At 43.7% G+C, this 16954-nt stretch overlaps 1 protein-coding gene across 2 annotated transcripts in view; it reads left to right on the forward strand.

Annotated features, from left to right (window-relative positions):
• The window catches only part of large1 (LARGE xylosyl- and glucuronyltransferase 1), a 117828-nt gene that overhangs the window by 44649 nt on the left and 56225 nt on the right, over window positions 1-16954 (forward strand). For both annotated transcript variants that reach the window (XM_034673506.1, XM_034673507.1), the window contains exon 3: window positions 7965-8260. In XM_034673506.1, coding sequence (XP_034529397.1) covers window positions 7965-8260 — 296 coding nt within the window. The remainder of the gene's footprint in view (window positions 1-7964; window positions 8261-16954) is intronic.

Genomic DNA, 16954 nt, shown 5'->3' on the forward strand with positions numbered 1-16954 from the left:
TGTCAACGCCACGATCAGCTGACTCAATCCATCTGTCAACGCGTGTGTGCGTATGTGCGCACGCACGCACGCGCGCGCACACACACACACACACACACACACACACACACACACACACACACACACACACACACACACACACACACACACACACACACACACACACACACACACCCTGCTGTGCATCAGTATGGCTGCCATAAGGCGTATCAGCCCTCACATGGGGCTGCTAATAAACTTCTATTAAAAAGTGATTTAGTTATTGATTGAGTCATTTTCTCTGAGCGGTCCGGAGACACGAGGAAAACTAACCTCTGGATCCGTCAATCCCTGAAGACGAATCTGAGCTGTCTCTGGGTTTCTGAGCAGGAGGCTGCTGCAGAGTTTGGGAAGCATGGGTATGATTCATCACAAAGAGAGGAGCAGAGAGGGAGCAAGGAGGAGGTGTGAAGGAGCCAGGAGAGGGAGGTGAAGCCAGGATTCTTTTTCTACCTTCATTAAATTTGCCGTTTGAAAGAAAGGATCATTCTTTGAAACTGTAATTCACTTTTTCTGCACACTTTCCTCAGCTGTGAGAGTTTTCAGAAACCGCACGAGGGAAAGTCTTCAATTGAGGAGAGATTCAGGAGATGTATTGAGCAGTTTTTAGACCCTCGTTTGTTTTCTGATTCCTTTCAGAAAGGAAGTTTAAAGTTGCATCGATGGTATTTAGCTTCAGACAATCATTTAACAGGAAATATAATTAACCAATTCTCTTTTCTCTCAACATTACCTTGTCTAAGAATAAACATGGAGGTGTTTCTTGCTGTCAGCCAGGTGAACAGGTGCCACCACATGATGGATGAGATGCTGCAGCCCTCCAGATCTCAGCCTGAGCACCAGAGGGACAAAGAGGACCTTTACAGCTGAATACAATTACAGCTGACGTCCTCTAATGTACATGAATGAAGCGTGACATTCAGACCACCGTGAATCACTCAGCATGAATGACACGTGTCCATGTAAGCTGCACGAGAGGTCGTCTGAGCGTCCGTGCAAAGTCACTATGAGATGTATATCGATGAGTCTGCAGTACGGAGTGTTTGTGGTCCTGATTGAGGTTTATAAGTTTTGTTTTCCAATAATCCTCGTCTTTAATCTGACAGCTGCCGCCTTTAGAGGATGAAGAATCAGGTTTTTAAGATTTTAAGGATGAGGTGACGTTTCATTTAATTGCACTCAAACTTTCAGCTCCACCTCCTTCCAACATCCACTTTCAGGCTCCGACTAAAGAGAGGTTTAAAAGTTAACCACCTGATCACGATACATCATCTCTGACTTATGCCTCGTAAGATGCTTGATTCTGATTGGTCTAAACCCCCTGACGACGGTTATTAACTTTCACTAACATGAGCAACACGAGGCAAACTGAGCACACGTCATGTCAAATCAATCAGAGGAAAAGAGTTAAGACACATTCAGCTTCCGCTTGTTGACACCATTGACCGTAAGGTGAGGTAAAACCGTTAGCTTCCGTTAGCTTCCGTTAGCATGAAAACAATGTGGCTAAAATGTTAGCTTCCGTTAGCATCAAAACAATGTGGCTAAAATGTTAGCTTCCGTTAGCAAGCTAAATCGGCAGGATACACAACACAGATACTTTCATATTCAATCTTGTATCATAATCAGAAATACTTTATTTATCCTGAGGAGGGAAATTCGGTCATTACAGAGCTCTTATAAACAGTATGTAAGAAGTCAAAATATTAAAAGAAGAAGGAATAAAATAACATATAAATACAAATAAAATAAAGATAAAATAAAATAAAATAAAGATAAAACAAAATACTGACGGTCTGGAAATCTGCATGGTCTCAGATTCCTCTACCTGCACATCAACTCACCCAGCCGCACTCTCAGGTCTTCTTCTTCCATTCACCTCACTACACCACCCGCCCGTTTAACCACCATGGGGTCCAGAGCCTTCAGCCGGTCTGCCCCCTGCCTCTGGAACTCCCTCCCACCAGACATCCGTACCATCGTCTCTTTCCATTTTCCAATCACATCTCAAGTCACTGTCATATTCACTCTGATTACACCTCTTCACTGCACTGTATTTGATCCTGTTCATTTTATTTGTATTTTAATTGCACTGTATCATGCCTTGTTGATTTTATCAGCTTACTTTTTATATTGTTTTTTAAACTCTGCCCTGTACGGTGATCTTGAGTGCTAAGAAAGGCGCCTTTGTAAATAAAATGCATTATTATTATTATTATTATTATTATTATTATTATTATTATTATTATTATTATTACCTCTCTACAGGATGATCATATTTCCTCTTTTCTTTGTGTTCAGTACATCAAGGATGTGACGGCTAGCAGCAAAGGATTATAGAACAGAACAGGACAGCTCTTCATTGGATCTATTGTTTATTTCTTCACTCCTGCAGATGGAGAAGGTTATGTCTAAACAAAAACAAACAGTTTATACAGTTTCTGAGATTTCAAAATAAAGGCCTGTGTATACGTGCATGAGTTTCTAACATGCTCAGTGTTAGGATAAAAAGCTTCTGGCTGCTTCTTCTTGGATGTAAATTGCAGAGCATTGTTCTCTGCTAATGTTTTGTTATTCCACCGCTGGGCAAATCTGCCTCATGTGTTTACTGAGGCTTTTGTTTGCATGTAGATGATGAGCTTCATGACAAACACCTAAAAGCCAAATGAATTGGCTTGGCTGCAGAAGAGACCAGGTGCATCTGCTGCCCTGAAAATGCCATATGCAATCTGTGAGCGAGCAAACGAATGCTCATTGAGTCCAGTTCTGTGGGATTAAGGCCCAGCAAATCCACTCTGCAAATTAATTACAGCCTGGACGAAACCGAGTCCAGAAGGTGCTTTTGTTGCGTAGAGAGGGTTTAGCGGCCTGCACGGTTGAGCGGACCCGTGTACTCGCGGACTGCTTTTATATCTTACAGTCACAGGGGACGATAAATCTGAAGGCAGAGCAAAGTGCGTCTCTTCACTAACACACTCGGTTAGAGAACAAACCAGGCCGAGACCAGCGAAAAGTTTGAGCTCCGACTCTCAGCAGGTTCTGAAAACACACAATGACGTCTCAGACGTGTTCAGGATGTTTATCTGACAGACGGCTTCAGAAGGCGACACAGACTCTCTCAGTGGGGGGGGAAATGTTGGTTGTTGGCTGTGATGACAGATGGTATCATACTGGAAGACCATTCATTGCCCCGCACTGATCAATACCTGTTATCGACCTGCAGGCCTCACTGTGATATGCTCACTGAAGCTGCTGTGTTCCCGGGTTAACTCGTGGCTGGAGAGCGTGGTGAACTCTTCGCTGTCCTTCAAACAAACAGCGAGCTGAGATGTGTAACACAGACCTGACAGACAGATTCATCTCTGAGTCTCAGCTGAATCAGAGACCTGAAGCTGCAGAGACTGCTGCTTGGAATCAGATACAGAGTGTCGACAGACGTGCTGTTTATACTGACAGTATTGATCCAAAGACATCGGAGCAGACTCGATCTGGAGATACATCAACACGAGCTGCTACCCAGATGTGGAGCTGCATCATCGAGGGGCCTTCGAGGTCTACAAACGAGGCATTAAGGCTCTGTGATGAGATGGTTTTTCAACATAGGCACGGCTAGCTGTTTGATTTAGTTTTAATCATACATTAACATTTAAAAGTGCATTCCTTGACCGCTTACAAGTCCACCATCTCTTTTGAATTAGCGTGCAACAAACCTCAGCATATCTTTGGCCACACTTGATGCATCATTCACGGTAAGGACGAATTTGAGGGACAAGAAATGGGACTGCCTTGTTGCCCCTAGTGACAGAGTCTTAAAATGCGTCCTCCTAAAGATGCAGATCCTGAATTGAGTATCTCCTAAATGATATCCTCTTCATGCTCACTGAGATCCTCAGTTGTGTCATCCTCAAATGCAACAAAAGCATCAGGGAGTTTGAACCTGTGAGGTGAGTATCTTTTCTGATGTCAGCAGAATCAGGGATTAATTTATTCTGCACACCTTCAGACGCTGAGCTGCACACTGGACGAGGTGTTAGCCGGCTCATCATCGATCTGAAGCCGAGCCTCAATTGTTGACTTGATGGAGCTGCTGTTGTTTCCCTCGTCCCTTTTCTCCCTGAACTTTATCCCAAATGCCGGCCACGAACGATCCATGCTAATGACCGTCCACAGCTCCCTGAGTATCCCAGGTGATGCCAGCTGGTGAAGGTTGAGCCTCGTTTACATGTGGTCTCCTGACATTCAGGTCCTGACATTCTCTGGGCTTACCTTTCAGAGTTATGCCTCTCTCACTGACACCGGAGGAGACGGTTATTCCTCCTGCAGTGTCGGGGTTATATCACTGAGATTAGGGTTTCATCACCCCGCCCACTACCTCTCTTCCTCTGATGGATCTGCGTTCACACATGCCCCCCTCCTGCAGACTGTTTGGTATCTTTCAGGGTGCAAGGCTTTAAATCTGAAGCTCTGATCTGAGACGTGATCTTCTTCCACGATGCTCTCCTGCTGAGTTTCCCACCTTTTAACTTCTATATCTCTGTGTATGAAGTATCTGTGTCCAGCTGAGCAGCTCGTCTTTAACTTCAGTTTTAAAAACAGATTAAAATACATTTTAAAAATGGATCCAACATTCAGACCTGCAGGGATCATCCTGCTCTCTGGAGCCTCTGGGTTTTTGTTCTCAGGGTGAAACTCAGTGAATGAAGAGGACGGGATGATGCAGCTCTAACAGAGAACGAGGGTTTATCTCTTGCTGTGTTTCTTGGCGTGGTCCTCGTCCCCTCCAGGTTTTAGTCTGTGAAATAAAGCACTTAGTTTCATCAGCATGTGAGCCGATAACCAGAAATTCATATTTAAAGATAAACACAATACATTTCAAACTGCGCCTGCTGCTGAGTTTATTATTTATCATGCATATTTAATCAGGTGTCTCCTGCTAAACAAACTCTAATCTCAATGAAATTACCAGAGAGGATGATTCAAACATCGCCTGACACTGCAGAGGACTTTTAACTCCATCAAACAACAACTTTAACATTTCTCTCCTCTTACTCTCACTTGTTGTTCCAGTCAGTCTCATGCTCTCTAAAGAAAGACTGCTGTCTGAACTCATTTCAGGCAAAGGGTATAATGATTAAATTTCAGAAGCATTAAGTGGTTGTTTGGCAGCGCGTCTTCATTCAATCAAAATTTGAGATCCAGCAGAATCGTCTGAAGAACTTTAAAGATGGATAGGGATCCTGATGCTGTTTGAGCTGTAAAAGAGCCGTTAGCATAAAGGACGGTGTCATCCTCGTATAAACTGATACTCCTAAGTCAGACAAGATGAACACAGATCAGTTTTCTGCTCGCAAGACACGCTAAATGTGACTTGGACATGTGAACAAACAACAAACCCAGATAATCCTGCCTCACTTAGCAGCTTGCATGAACCACACTACAAAGCTTTAATTCTCTGTTAAAGGAGGTTGTCTTTAAAAAACTCTGGGGGGAGTTCACTTCAAATGACCTCACTGTCTGCTCTATCTTAAGCTTCAGCTCACAAAACAAACTGTCCTGATGATATTGAAGTGCAAACAAGTCCTTAAAGTTCTGCAGCTCTGTGCAATTTGCTCTTGTTTTGCGTCTTCACACTCAGCTGTGCTCTCATCCTGACAGTTTAAATGTGACCAAATACAGATGATGAGGTGAATGTTGAGGGACTATTTTCACCATTATTAACAGAAGTTTCTCTCTGGAGCGAGCCTCGCAGAGCAGCTCGTTCAAATGGAAAACATGTCATGAGTAACAGCGTTGGACGTCTCCACACACGGGAAAGTGTGTCTATTAAAGTCATATTAACAGACTTTATGCACAGATTGAGATATGTTATTTATAGGTGTTCCAAAGGTGGGAATGTTGTCACTTTTGGTATGACATCCTCTATAAATACTTTTGTGCAGTCACAGCAACCTTCAGCAAGATGTAAAAATGTCCCTCTAAAGGCTGATTTATACTTCTGCGTTGAATCAACGGCGTACCCTACGCCGGGGGTCCGCGTAGCTCCCGTGCCTACGCCGAGGCCTACGCACGTAGCTGACATGCACCTCCTCCAAAATGTAACTCCCCGTAGAGCCGACGCGGACCACAAGCCCTGTGATTGGTCTGCTCGGCGGCTTTGTCTTTCCCGCATTTACAGCACTTCCGGGATCCCGGACATCGGCAGCGTATTTCATCTCCTCCTCTCTATTCTTCATGTAATCATATCTGTATGATAAACAGCAACATGTATCAGCTGTAGATTAAAAGAATACTCTCGGAATCGCTGTGAGAAAGTAAACAGAGAGCGTAGTGGGACCGGAAGCAGGCCACCGGCTATCAGAGAGACCGCACTGCCCTCAGGCGTTTCGGCGGAGAATTGCTGCGCGACACGGACACACCGACGCACAAGTATGCGGTGCTCATGTCTGCGTGAGCCCCTGCTGCGTAGGGGAGACGCAGAAGTATAAATTAGCCTTAACTGTGCATGGTTGCTTGTGCTGGTGTTTGGGAAAGTTTTATTGCAATAAGGCTAATTTGCATAGAAAAGGGACAATTTTGCATTTGTGTTGCATTTAGCCCTTTACCTGTGCTTTGTGAATTAGACGCTATCTTTCTGTAATTTTGGTACATGTTAAGAATTCTGACATCAATGACAGAATTCCGTAATTCTTTAAGTCAGAGGAGCACTCATCTCTATAGGTTGTATACCTTTCTGTAGGCAGGGGCCAATCAGCGTTAAGAGTTCCAGACTTCCCTGAACACAGCATCAGAAATGAAGGATCCCACCTCCATTCAACAAACAAACATTGTAAAAGTAGTTTTCTTCTCCTCTTGAGGACAGACCTGACAAAGCTTTTTACTTTCAGCTACAACTAACCTGTAATTACAGATTCTGATTCAGAAACATGTTGAATCTGGATCTCAGGGTCTGGATTTTTAGTCTGAGAAGGGCTCTGGTCTCTGTCTGTAGTCTGAGTAGTATCCACCAATCAGGTGTCAGCAGGAGAAACAGTCTGTATGGAGAACAAAAGCAGGTGTTCTAGAATTCTGACATCACAGACAGAATTCCAGAATTCTGTCTTTGTTGTCAGAATTCTGAAAACAAATGGAACATTCCGTGAAGAAGGTCAGAGCTAAACATCAGTGTCTCTAATCCTCTTTCATATACCTCCATTCAACAAACAAACATTGTAAAAGTAGTTTTCTTCTCCTCTTGAGGACAGACTTGACAAAACTTGACTTTTGACTTTTGACTAATCTGCATCATGATGTTGTTATTTCAGCGTATCGTATTTTAATGAATGATAATAAGCTGCAAAGAGCCGCCTACTGATGAGCTGTCACTTGTTACGACATGAGGATTTAGTGCTGTGTTGTTGTACGAGTGTATGTTGATGTTTCATTAAAGGTAATTGTAGCCTACAGGTGTTGTTTCATTTAACAGCGGTGTCATAGCCCCCCTCTCTCTGACTCTAACTCATTTAATGTTCCATAAATTACATTGTAACGGAACTGCTACTCTTTATTCAACAGATGTGAGCAGATTATTTTAAAAAGTGCTTCCTTTAGATTGTTATTAATTCGATTTTTACATTTATATACAAACACAAAGCACACAAACTATTATCTTAGCCATTATTAACTATATATCACAGGATCAAAAAGCATGTTGCAGCTTGAGACTGAGGGATGTATCACACCAGAAGTTCATTATGTCCAGAGAGAAGAAGGGGGAGCATCCTCCTCTGCAGCTTTATTTCGTTTTTTAACTTCTCTCCCTTTAATAATTTGTTGTTTTGCTCGTTCTTGTTCTCTCACCCTTCATGCATGTAACCCACACATATCTGAACACTGCTAAACGTACTAAGTGTTGTTAATCCGGCTCCTCCGTGTCCTCTCCCCCGCAGTGAAGCCTCTTCCTCTGTCTCCGTTGGAAGCTCAGTCGGCGCCGGTGGGCGGAGCTGGCGAGCGTCAGGCTTTGGAGCTGCGGGTGCGGGCGGTGGAGGAGGAGAACCGGGCACTGCGCCGAGAGCTCAGCCGGCCGCCCAGGAGTCCGTCTGCACGCCTCCAGAGCGCCGGTCACCGTGGCAACCAGAGCAGAACGCATTCAGAGGAGGGGACCGGCGACAACGAGGGCCAGAAAGCTGCCGCGGCGGGGAACAGCTCCGACTGTGTGCAGCAGCCGGCCGTGGATAAATGCGAGGTGAGCTGGTGTTTAAACACGCAGTGATCAGAACAACAGGCTGACCTTGAGATGTTTCCAGGAGACAGCGGCGCTCTGTGACAGAGCGTATATCCAGACTTCCTGTTAGTCTAATCCTCAGCTGGTTCCTGTCTGGAGGAAGCTCACTGTCAGGATAATGTGAGAGCTTTAACACCAACACGTTGAGATCCCTGCACAGAGATAACCTCACTGCACCTTCAGCTGGAGTCTGTCTACAGGACTGGAGGAGTCGACTCTGACAGAGAGTCTGTGTGGAAATTCAACGTATAAGACATCAGACGACAGGCGACAGTTCAGGTTTCGTTTCGTTTTCGTGAGGAAGGGAGAGACGATTGTTAATATAGCACCAAATCCCAACAAATGTTCTCCTCAGACTCTTTCCAAATAGAGCAGGGGCCCGTTTCAGGAAGCAAGTTTAACAAACACAGAGTCAAAACCTGAACTCTAGGTTGAGGAACCCTAAGCTCTCAAACTCAGAGTGTTCGGTTTCAGAACAGGTGATAACTATTTCAGTCAACTCTGAGTGAAGCTCGTGCATGAGGATATAAAAAGCCCTCCTTAATGGAACACAGACAACATGATTCACCATGGCAACAAGCAAAAAAATACCTCAATCCTACTTCTTCTCCTCAGTGGAGTTGGAGATTTTAATGACCCCGTATGCAGAAAACGAGCATATCGTCCGAAAAAAAGAAATACTGTGGCAGCAGCTAAAGAGTGAGAGCTCGTGTGGCAGAAAATTACTGAGTCAATGCGTGAAAAAAGAAATGTTCTTGAGTGTTTCACCAATTCAGTGGTTCACAAACATTTTCTGCGGCCCACCCTTTGTACTTTGAAGACATTTCACCCCCCCCCCACCCCAAACCGTACATACATACACATACTATTTGTCATTTAGACAAACATACTATACTAACTATTTATGTATTCATTGATTTATTGATTCCTTCATTAATTAGTTAAACACTTTTTTAAAATTAATTAATTAATTATTTACTTTTTTATATAATTGATTTAAGAGATAATGATATTTTGCGGTATTACAATATGATAAGGGATCACGCATGTGAAAATATGTTACTAACTATGACCACGATCAAACAAGTGTGCCATGCAACATTCAACTCATGTCTGAGCCTGAGACCACAGAAAGAGGATTTTATAATCCTCTTTTTGTTCAGAACTCAGGACTTCGTAGCTTCTTACTAAACCTGTATTATCTGACTTTCCTCTCCTCTCCTCCTATTCTGTAAATATAATTTAGATATCTACAGATACTTTATTCAAAGTGTCAAGTTACTACACCTGACAACATGCTGCTTCCTTTTATAGCCATGTCAAAGTAAAGTTTTTTTGGACTACGTAACATGAGGGGACTTTTATTGTGAAAAGTTTTTTAGGAAATGACATGTTTTTCATTGAAGTAGCTTAACTATGACCTCAAGTGACCGCTACAATCACCGATCCTACACTTCTTTGACTTACAAATACAGAGTTTTAACACACTGTGAAGCAGGTAGAGCCGTGGTAACAGATGAAAATCCCTGCTCCAGCTGCTTGATGAGCGTGGCTCTGCTCTGCAGTGTCTAACACAGAGAGGAGGAGGGTTCCGATCTATGTTGATGTCTGTCACAAATCACTCTGCTACGCTCATATGTTTACCTGCCACTTCACTTCCAGCACATACATAGTTGGCCAAGTAGCCAAACTGAAAAAACTGAGTTTCTCTCATTTCAGGGTTTACTAACTTGGGATTTTCACTTAACCTGCTTTCTGAAACGGGCCCCAGGTCTAGACCGTACTCTATGTTCTATTATTAACAAAGACCCAACATCAAGACAGGATAAGATCCAGTCCCATCTTACAGACAGGACTCAGTCTGATCTCATCTTAATCCACCATGAGCAGAGCACTTTGCAGCATTTAGCAAGTTACAGTGGCAAGGACAAACTTCCTTTAACAGGCAGAAACCTCCAGCAGGACCAGACTCATGTTAGACACACATCTGCTGAGACCGTGTTGGAGAGAGGGATAGAGGGAGATGAAGAGAGAGAGAGATGATACAAGAGAACATGAAACAGACAGGAGGATAAAAATGTCGAATTCAAGACAGAAAAATACGACTACAATAAAATCCAGAAAATAAAGCAGAATAAGAAAACAAGTCAATAAAAGAGGCAGAAATGTAACATGAATAAATAAATAAAGTTCCCCTCAGTTCTTTGGGGAGAAGTGTGAGTGAAGGATGTTTTTCTGAGGGGTTTATGACTTAAGGCACTGTTAGAAGGAGAATACCTGAAGACCTGAGCGTTGTAGTTGAATCATAGGAAGTAAGTACATATAATTTTCAGGTAAGAGAAAAAACTTTAAGAGCTTTCTAAACAAACGACAGAATCTTAACTCCAACTCTGAATAAGTGTCCCTCATCAAAATGGTTAAAACAATCTTTGGTTTATAACGTTATTTGAGTTTGTTGGTTTATTTCCAGCATGTTAAAAACATACAAACAAGCTCTCATATATGAAGATATACCTTTTAATTTTCTAAATATATTGTGTTTTATCGCCAGTTGACTTTGCCATACATTAATAGGCATAATCAAAAACCTAAGTCTTAGAAATGTAAACCTGTCTGAATACATTTTATCAATCAGAAATAATTTGTCTAAATACCTTTGGGTCAAGTTACCTTGATCTGAAGGTCAAACATCATAGACAGAATTCTGGAATTCTGGAATTCTGTCTTTGGGTCAGATTTCTACAACAAATTGAACATTCCGTGAAAAAGCCAGACCTGAAAAAAAAAAAACCTTCAGTGTCTCTAATCCTCTTTCATAGACCTCCATTCAACAAACAAACATTGCAAAAGTAGTTTTCTTCTCCTCTTGAGGACAGACCTGACAAAGCTTTTTACTTTCAGCTACTACTAACCTGTAATACAGATTCTGATTCAGAAACATGTTGAATCTGGATCTCAGGGTCTAGAGTTTAGTCTGAGAAGGGTTCTGGTCTCTGTCTGTAGTCTGAGTAGTATCCACCAATCAGGTGTCAGCAGGAGAAACAGTCTGTATGGAGAACAACAGTAGGTGTTCTAGAATTCTGACATCACAGAATGTCAGAACTCTGGGAACAATTGACACATTCCGTGAAGAAGGTCAGAGCTAAAAAAAAAAACATCAGTGTCTCTAATCCTCTTTCATAGACCTCACAGATGTCAGAACTCTGGGAACAATTGACACATTCCGTGAAGAAGGTCAGAGCTAAAAAAAAAAACATCAGTGTCTCTAATCCTCTTTCATAGACCTCCATTTAACAAACATTGTAAAAGTAGTTTTCTTCTCCTCTTGAAGACAGACCTGACAAAGCTTGGCTGTTGACTTTTGACTAATCTGCATCATGATGTTGTTATTTCAGAATCAGAATCAGAATCAGAATCAGCTTTATTCGCCAAGTATGCTTGAACACACAAGGAATTTGACTTTGGTAAACTGTGCTCTCTTTGTACAAGGCATAAGAATAGGAATAAGAATAAGAACTACAATAAAAATAAAATGAAAATATAATAACAATAACCTTAGCTATAAATACAAAGAAACAACAAATAGCTTGACTAATATGTACAGGCTAAAATAATATGATAAAGTGCAGTGGTGAGTTGCAGAGGTAGTTTTACATTATAAAATAGAAGTTAAATAATACAAAAAATAGAAATATGGAATTCTGCTTGAGAATTGTTGCATTGTATATCTACATGTATATTTACAGAGAGTATTGATCTGACAGGTATGACACTGTTATGGTTTAGTGTTCATCAGAGTGACAGCCTGGGGGAAGAAACTGTTCTTATGGCGGGTTGTTTTGGCGCACAGTGATCTGTAGCGCCTGCCGGAGGGGAGGAGTTTGAAGAATTTGTGTCCAGGGTGTGAGGGGTCAGCGGTAATGCTCCCTGCCCGTTTCCTGGCCCGGGACCGGTACAAGTCCTGGATGGGGGGCAGGTCGACACCGATGATTTTCTCTGCAGTCCTTATAGTCCGCTGCAGTCTGTGTTTGTCTAGTTTGGTTGCAGAGCCAAACCAGACAGTGATGGAGGTGCACAGAACAGACTGGATGATGGAGGTGTAGAACATGATCAGCAGCTCCTGGGGCAGGTTGAACTTCCTGAGCTGACGCAGGAAGTACATCCTCTGCTGGGCCTTTTTTCTGATTGTGTCTATGTGGGAGGTCCACCTCAGGTCCCGGGAAATAGTGGATCCCAGGAACCTGAAAGAGTCCACAGTAGACACAGTGCTGTTCAGGATGGTGAGGGGGGGGAGTGGGGGGGGGCTTCTCCTGAAGTCCACTGTCATCTCTACCGTCTTGAGCGGGTTCAGCTCCAGATGGTTCTGACTACACCAGAGGGCCAGCTGTTCCACCTCCTGTCTGTAAGCAGACTCGTCTCCGTCCTGGATGAGACCGATGACGGTGGTGTCGTCTGCGAACTTCAGGAGTTTCACCGAGGGGTCTCCTGAGGTGCAGTCATTGGTGTAGAGGGAGAAGAGCAGTGGGGAGAGAACACATCCCTGTGGGGCGCCAGTGCTGATGGTCCGGGTGCTGGATTTGATGCTCCCCAGCCTCACCTGCTGTCTCCTGTCCGTCAGGAAGTTGGTGATCCACTGACAGATGGAGGCCGGCACTGTGAGCTGGGTGAGTTTCTGGTGCAGGATGTCTGGTATGATGGTATTGAACGCAGAGCTGAAGTCCACAAACAGGATCCTAGCGTAGGTCCTGGGGGAGTCCAGGTGATGCAGGATGTAGTTCAGACCCATATTGACTGCATCCTCCACCGACCTGTTTGCCCGATAGGCAAACTGCAGGGGGTCCAGCAGGGGGCCTGTGATGTCTTTCAGGTGGCTCAACACTAGTCTCTCGAAGGACTTCATGACCACAGACGTCAGGGCGACGGGCCTGTAGTCATTGAGTCCTGTGATGGTGGGTTTCTTTGGGACTGGGATGATGGTGGAGCTTTTGAAGCATGAGGGCACTTCACACAGCTCCAGCGATGTGTTGAAGATCTTTGTGAAGATGGGGGCCAGCTGCTCAGCACAGACTCTCAGGCAGGAGGGGGACACGCCGTCTGGTCCTGGAGCCTTCTTGGTCTTTTGTCTCTGGAAGAGCTGGATTACCTCATCTTCACAGATCGTCAGCGCAGGTGGGGGGTCAGAGGGGGGTGGGGAGGGGCTTGTGGGGGGGCCAGGTAAATCAGAGTGTTCGGGTGTGGGGGGTGAAAACCTGCAGTAGAAGCTGTTCAGGTCGTCAGCTAGTCTTTTGTTACCTTCAGGGTGGGGGGAGGGTCTCCTGTAGCTTGTAACTTCACGCAGGCCTCTCCAAACTTCTGAGGGGTCGTTGGCAGAGAAGCTCTGTTTTAACTTCTCAGTGTAGCTCCTCTTAGCTACCTTGATCCCCCTCGTCAGTTTGTTTCTGGCCTGCTTGAACAGGTCCCGGTCCCCACTCCTGTAGGCCTCTTCTTTGGCCTGACGCAGCTTCCTCAGTTGAGGTGTGAACCAGGGCTTGTTGTTGTTGTATGTGCAGAAGGTCCTGGTCTGCACACACATGTCCTCACAGAAGTTGATGTATGAAGTCACAGTGTCAGTGAGTTCATTGAGGTTTCCTGATGCAGCTTCAAAAACACTCCAATCAGTGCAATCAAAGCAGGCTTGTAACTCCTGCTTTGACTCCTCCGTCCACTTCTTCACAGTCCTAACTACAGGCTTAGCCGTTTTTAACTTCTGCCTGTAGGTCGGGATGAGATGAATCAGACAGTGATCAGATAGTCCTAAAGCTGCACGGGGGACAGAGCGATATGAGTCCTTTATTACTGTGTAGCAGTGGTCCAGAGTGTTAGACTCCCTGGTGGGACACTTAATATGCTGTCTGTATTTAGGTAGTTCGTGGGTTAAATTTGCTCTGTTAAAATCCCCGAGAATGATGAGCAGAGAGTCAGGATGTTTTTTCTCCACGTCTGTAATCTGGTCAGCCAGGTGCTGTAACGCCTCCGTTACGCAGGCCTGAGGTGGGATGTAGACGCCGACCAGAATAAAGGAGGAGAACTCCCGCGGCGAATAGAAGGGTTTGCAGTTTATGAAAAGAGTCTCCAGATTTGGACTGCATGACTTCTTCAACACTGTGGTATCTGTACACCAACCTTCGTTTATGTAGAAACAGATTCCGCCTCCTCTCGCCTTCCCAGAGAGTTCCTTTACGCGGTCCGCTCTGTGGAGCTGAAAGTCCGGTAAGTGCAGCGAGCTGTCTGGGATGTGTTCACTGAGCCAGGTTTCAGTGAAACACAGGGCGGCGGATCTGCAAAAGTCCGTGTTTCTTGAGTTGAGGAGCAGCAGTTCATCCATCTTGTTTGCCAGGGAGCGGACATTCGCCAGGTGAATGGACGGGAGCGCACTGCGTAACCCCCGCTGTCTCAGTCTGACGAGCACGCCTGCTCGCTTGCCCCGGCGCCGGCGTCTCCGGCAAAGACCATAGAGAGCTGCGGCTCCACCAGCAAGAATCTCTGTGTAACTTAAAGGTTCAATGAAAACCGGTGTAAAAAGTTCGGCAGAGGACTGTCCAATGTTAACAAGTTCTTCTCTGGTAAAAGAAACCAGAGAAGCGGAGCATAAAGATACAAGAAAAGAGAAAAACGCAACAAGTACGAGAGAGCGCAGTACCAGGGCGACCGTCCGTGGCGCCATCTTGGAGTGTCAAGTTTCAGCAAACTTAAGACCTGTGAATTACAGATTGTGGAGTAAACATCTAATACATAATCAATCCCCAACTGCATTATCAAAGTATGTTAGTACAAGTTGGTGAAATTCTAATAAGTAAGATTTCAGCTGGACTGACATGTTAACATAGATTTGATGATGGACTCCAGTTTTAGTCAGACTGACACAATATATACATTCTTTTAAAGGTGACATATCACACTTTTTTCATCAATATATATTGGTCTAAGAGGTCCCCAAAACATGTCTTTAAAGTTTATGCTCAAAAAAACACTTTGAAATCAGATTTTGGTCTGCCTGAAAAGTCCTTTTCTTCAGTTCTCCTCAGAACACTCTGTTTTCCCTCTGACCACGCCCCCTCCGGAAGTGGATGTGCCTCGGCTCTCCAGCACGTTGATCTAATGTTTACATGTTGGCTGAATATACACGGCTGCTCAGAGATCGCGTTACTTCAACCCTCTGAATCTGATCCTGACGGAGAGGCGCCTGTAGCAGGACCTTTCTGAAGGATTGGTCATAGATTTAGTGTTTCTTGTTGTTTCATTTATCAGTATGTAGACGTGTGTCTTGGTACACAGCTACGAACATGTAGCTATGTGGCTATGCTAACTAGCGCTAGCACTTATCCATGATAAATAAAAATCATCCACTAGATCTTCAAATCTGCAGACGTGGGGAGTAAAACCGACCTCTACCAGAAAGGCAGCGGGACCTTTCTGAAGGATTGGTCACAGATTTAGTGTTTCTTGTTGTTTTATTTGTCAGTATGTCGACGTGTGTCTTGGTACACAGCAACAGCTACAGCTACAGCTACAGCTACAGCTACAGCTACAGCTATGAACATGTAGCTATGTGGCTATGCTAATTAGCGCTAGCACTTATCCATGATAAATAAAAATCATCCACTAGATCTTCAAATCTGCAGACGTGGGGAGTAAAACCGACCTTTGTGTTTATTAAGACAGCCTACAACTAGCATGCCTCCCTCCTAAGCTCCTTGTTACCACACATTTGTGCAGGTAATGAAAAACGGAGGGGGGATTCAGTATTATTTTATACAGTCTATGGGCTGAACAAGCTCCAAGCTCTGACTCCGTGACAGACCGGATATTGTTGTTACGTAACAAAAACACGGAAGTCTGAAACGGCTCGTTTCACACACATTTACAGAAAGGTGGAGAAATCAAAACAGGGGCAGAATGGATTTTTTTCATTCTCGGGGGGTTTGTAGACATGCCAGGGACACATATTTCAGGTAAAGAACCATTAAAAAGTCAATTTTGCATGATATGTCACCTTTAACATCATGTAAACACACTGACTCTTTGAGGCAGGAAATAACCATTTAAAACACTGATGTAAACATAGTCGACACATGGCTCAATGGTTTGATAGTTGACAATAAAACAGGTACTCTTGTCAGTTCTGCTCACATATTAAGTTTTTAGAAAACTTGAAACAGAAGACTCATTTTTTATCGTTGTCTTAAGTTTGTTTTGAAAGTTAAGATGGCCATTCTTCTGAGTCAAACCGAGCTGAGTCTCTCTTTAAGACAAGCTCTGAAGACACTCCTCTCAGTATTTGAGTCTGTGAGTTATAGCCCAATAAACCTGAAAGCTCCTCCACTTTTTAATTTCTGTATTGTGTGCTTTAAAAATGAACATTTGTCAGTAGTTTGGCTCAGACGAGCACTTTTAGACTTTTAGTCTTTAAAATCACATCACATGAAAAAAAAATCCATATTATCTAATCACAGATAAAACACTAACAGGAGGGAAACTCCTCAATACAATTTATTATTGACACAAAATAAAACTGAATGGATTTGTTTAATTACTCTACATACATATTAAACATTTAAATTAAATCATAAAAATGTACCGCACACATTAGTGAAGTCTTATAAATGAGGCTGCGAC

The sequence above is a fragment of the Notolabrus celidotus genome, chromosome 21 (assembly GCF_009762535.1).
Source record: "Notolabrus celidotus isolate fNotCel1 chromosome 21, fNotCel1.pri, whole genome shotgun sequence".
NCBI classification, from domain to species: domain Eukaryota; kingdom Metazoa; phylum Chordata; class Actinopteri; order Labriformes; family Labridae; genus Notolabrus; species Notolabrus celidotus.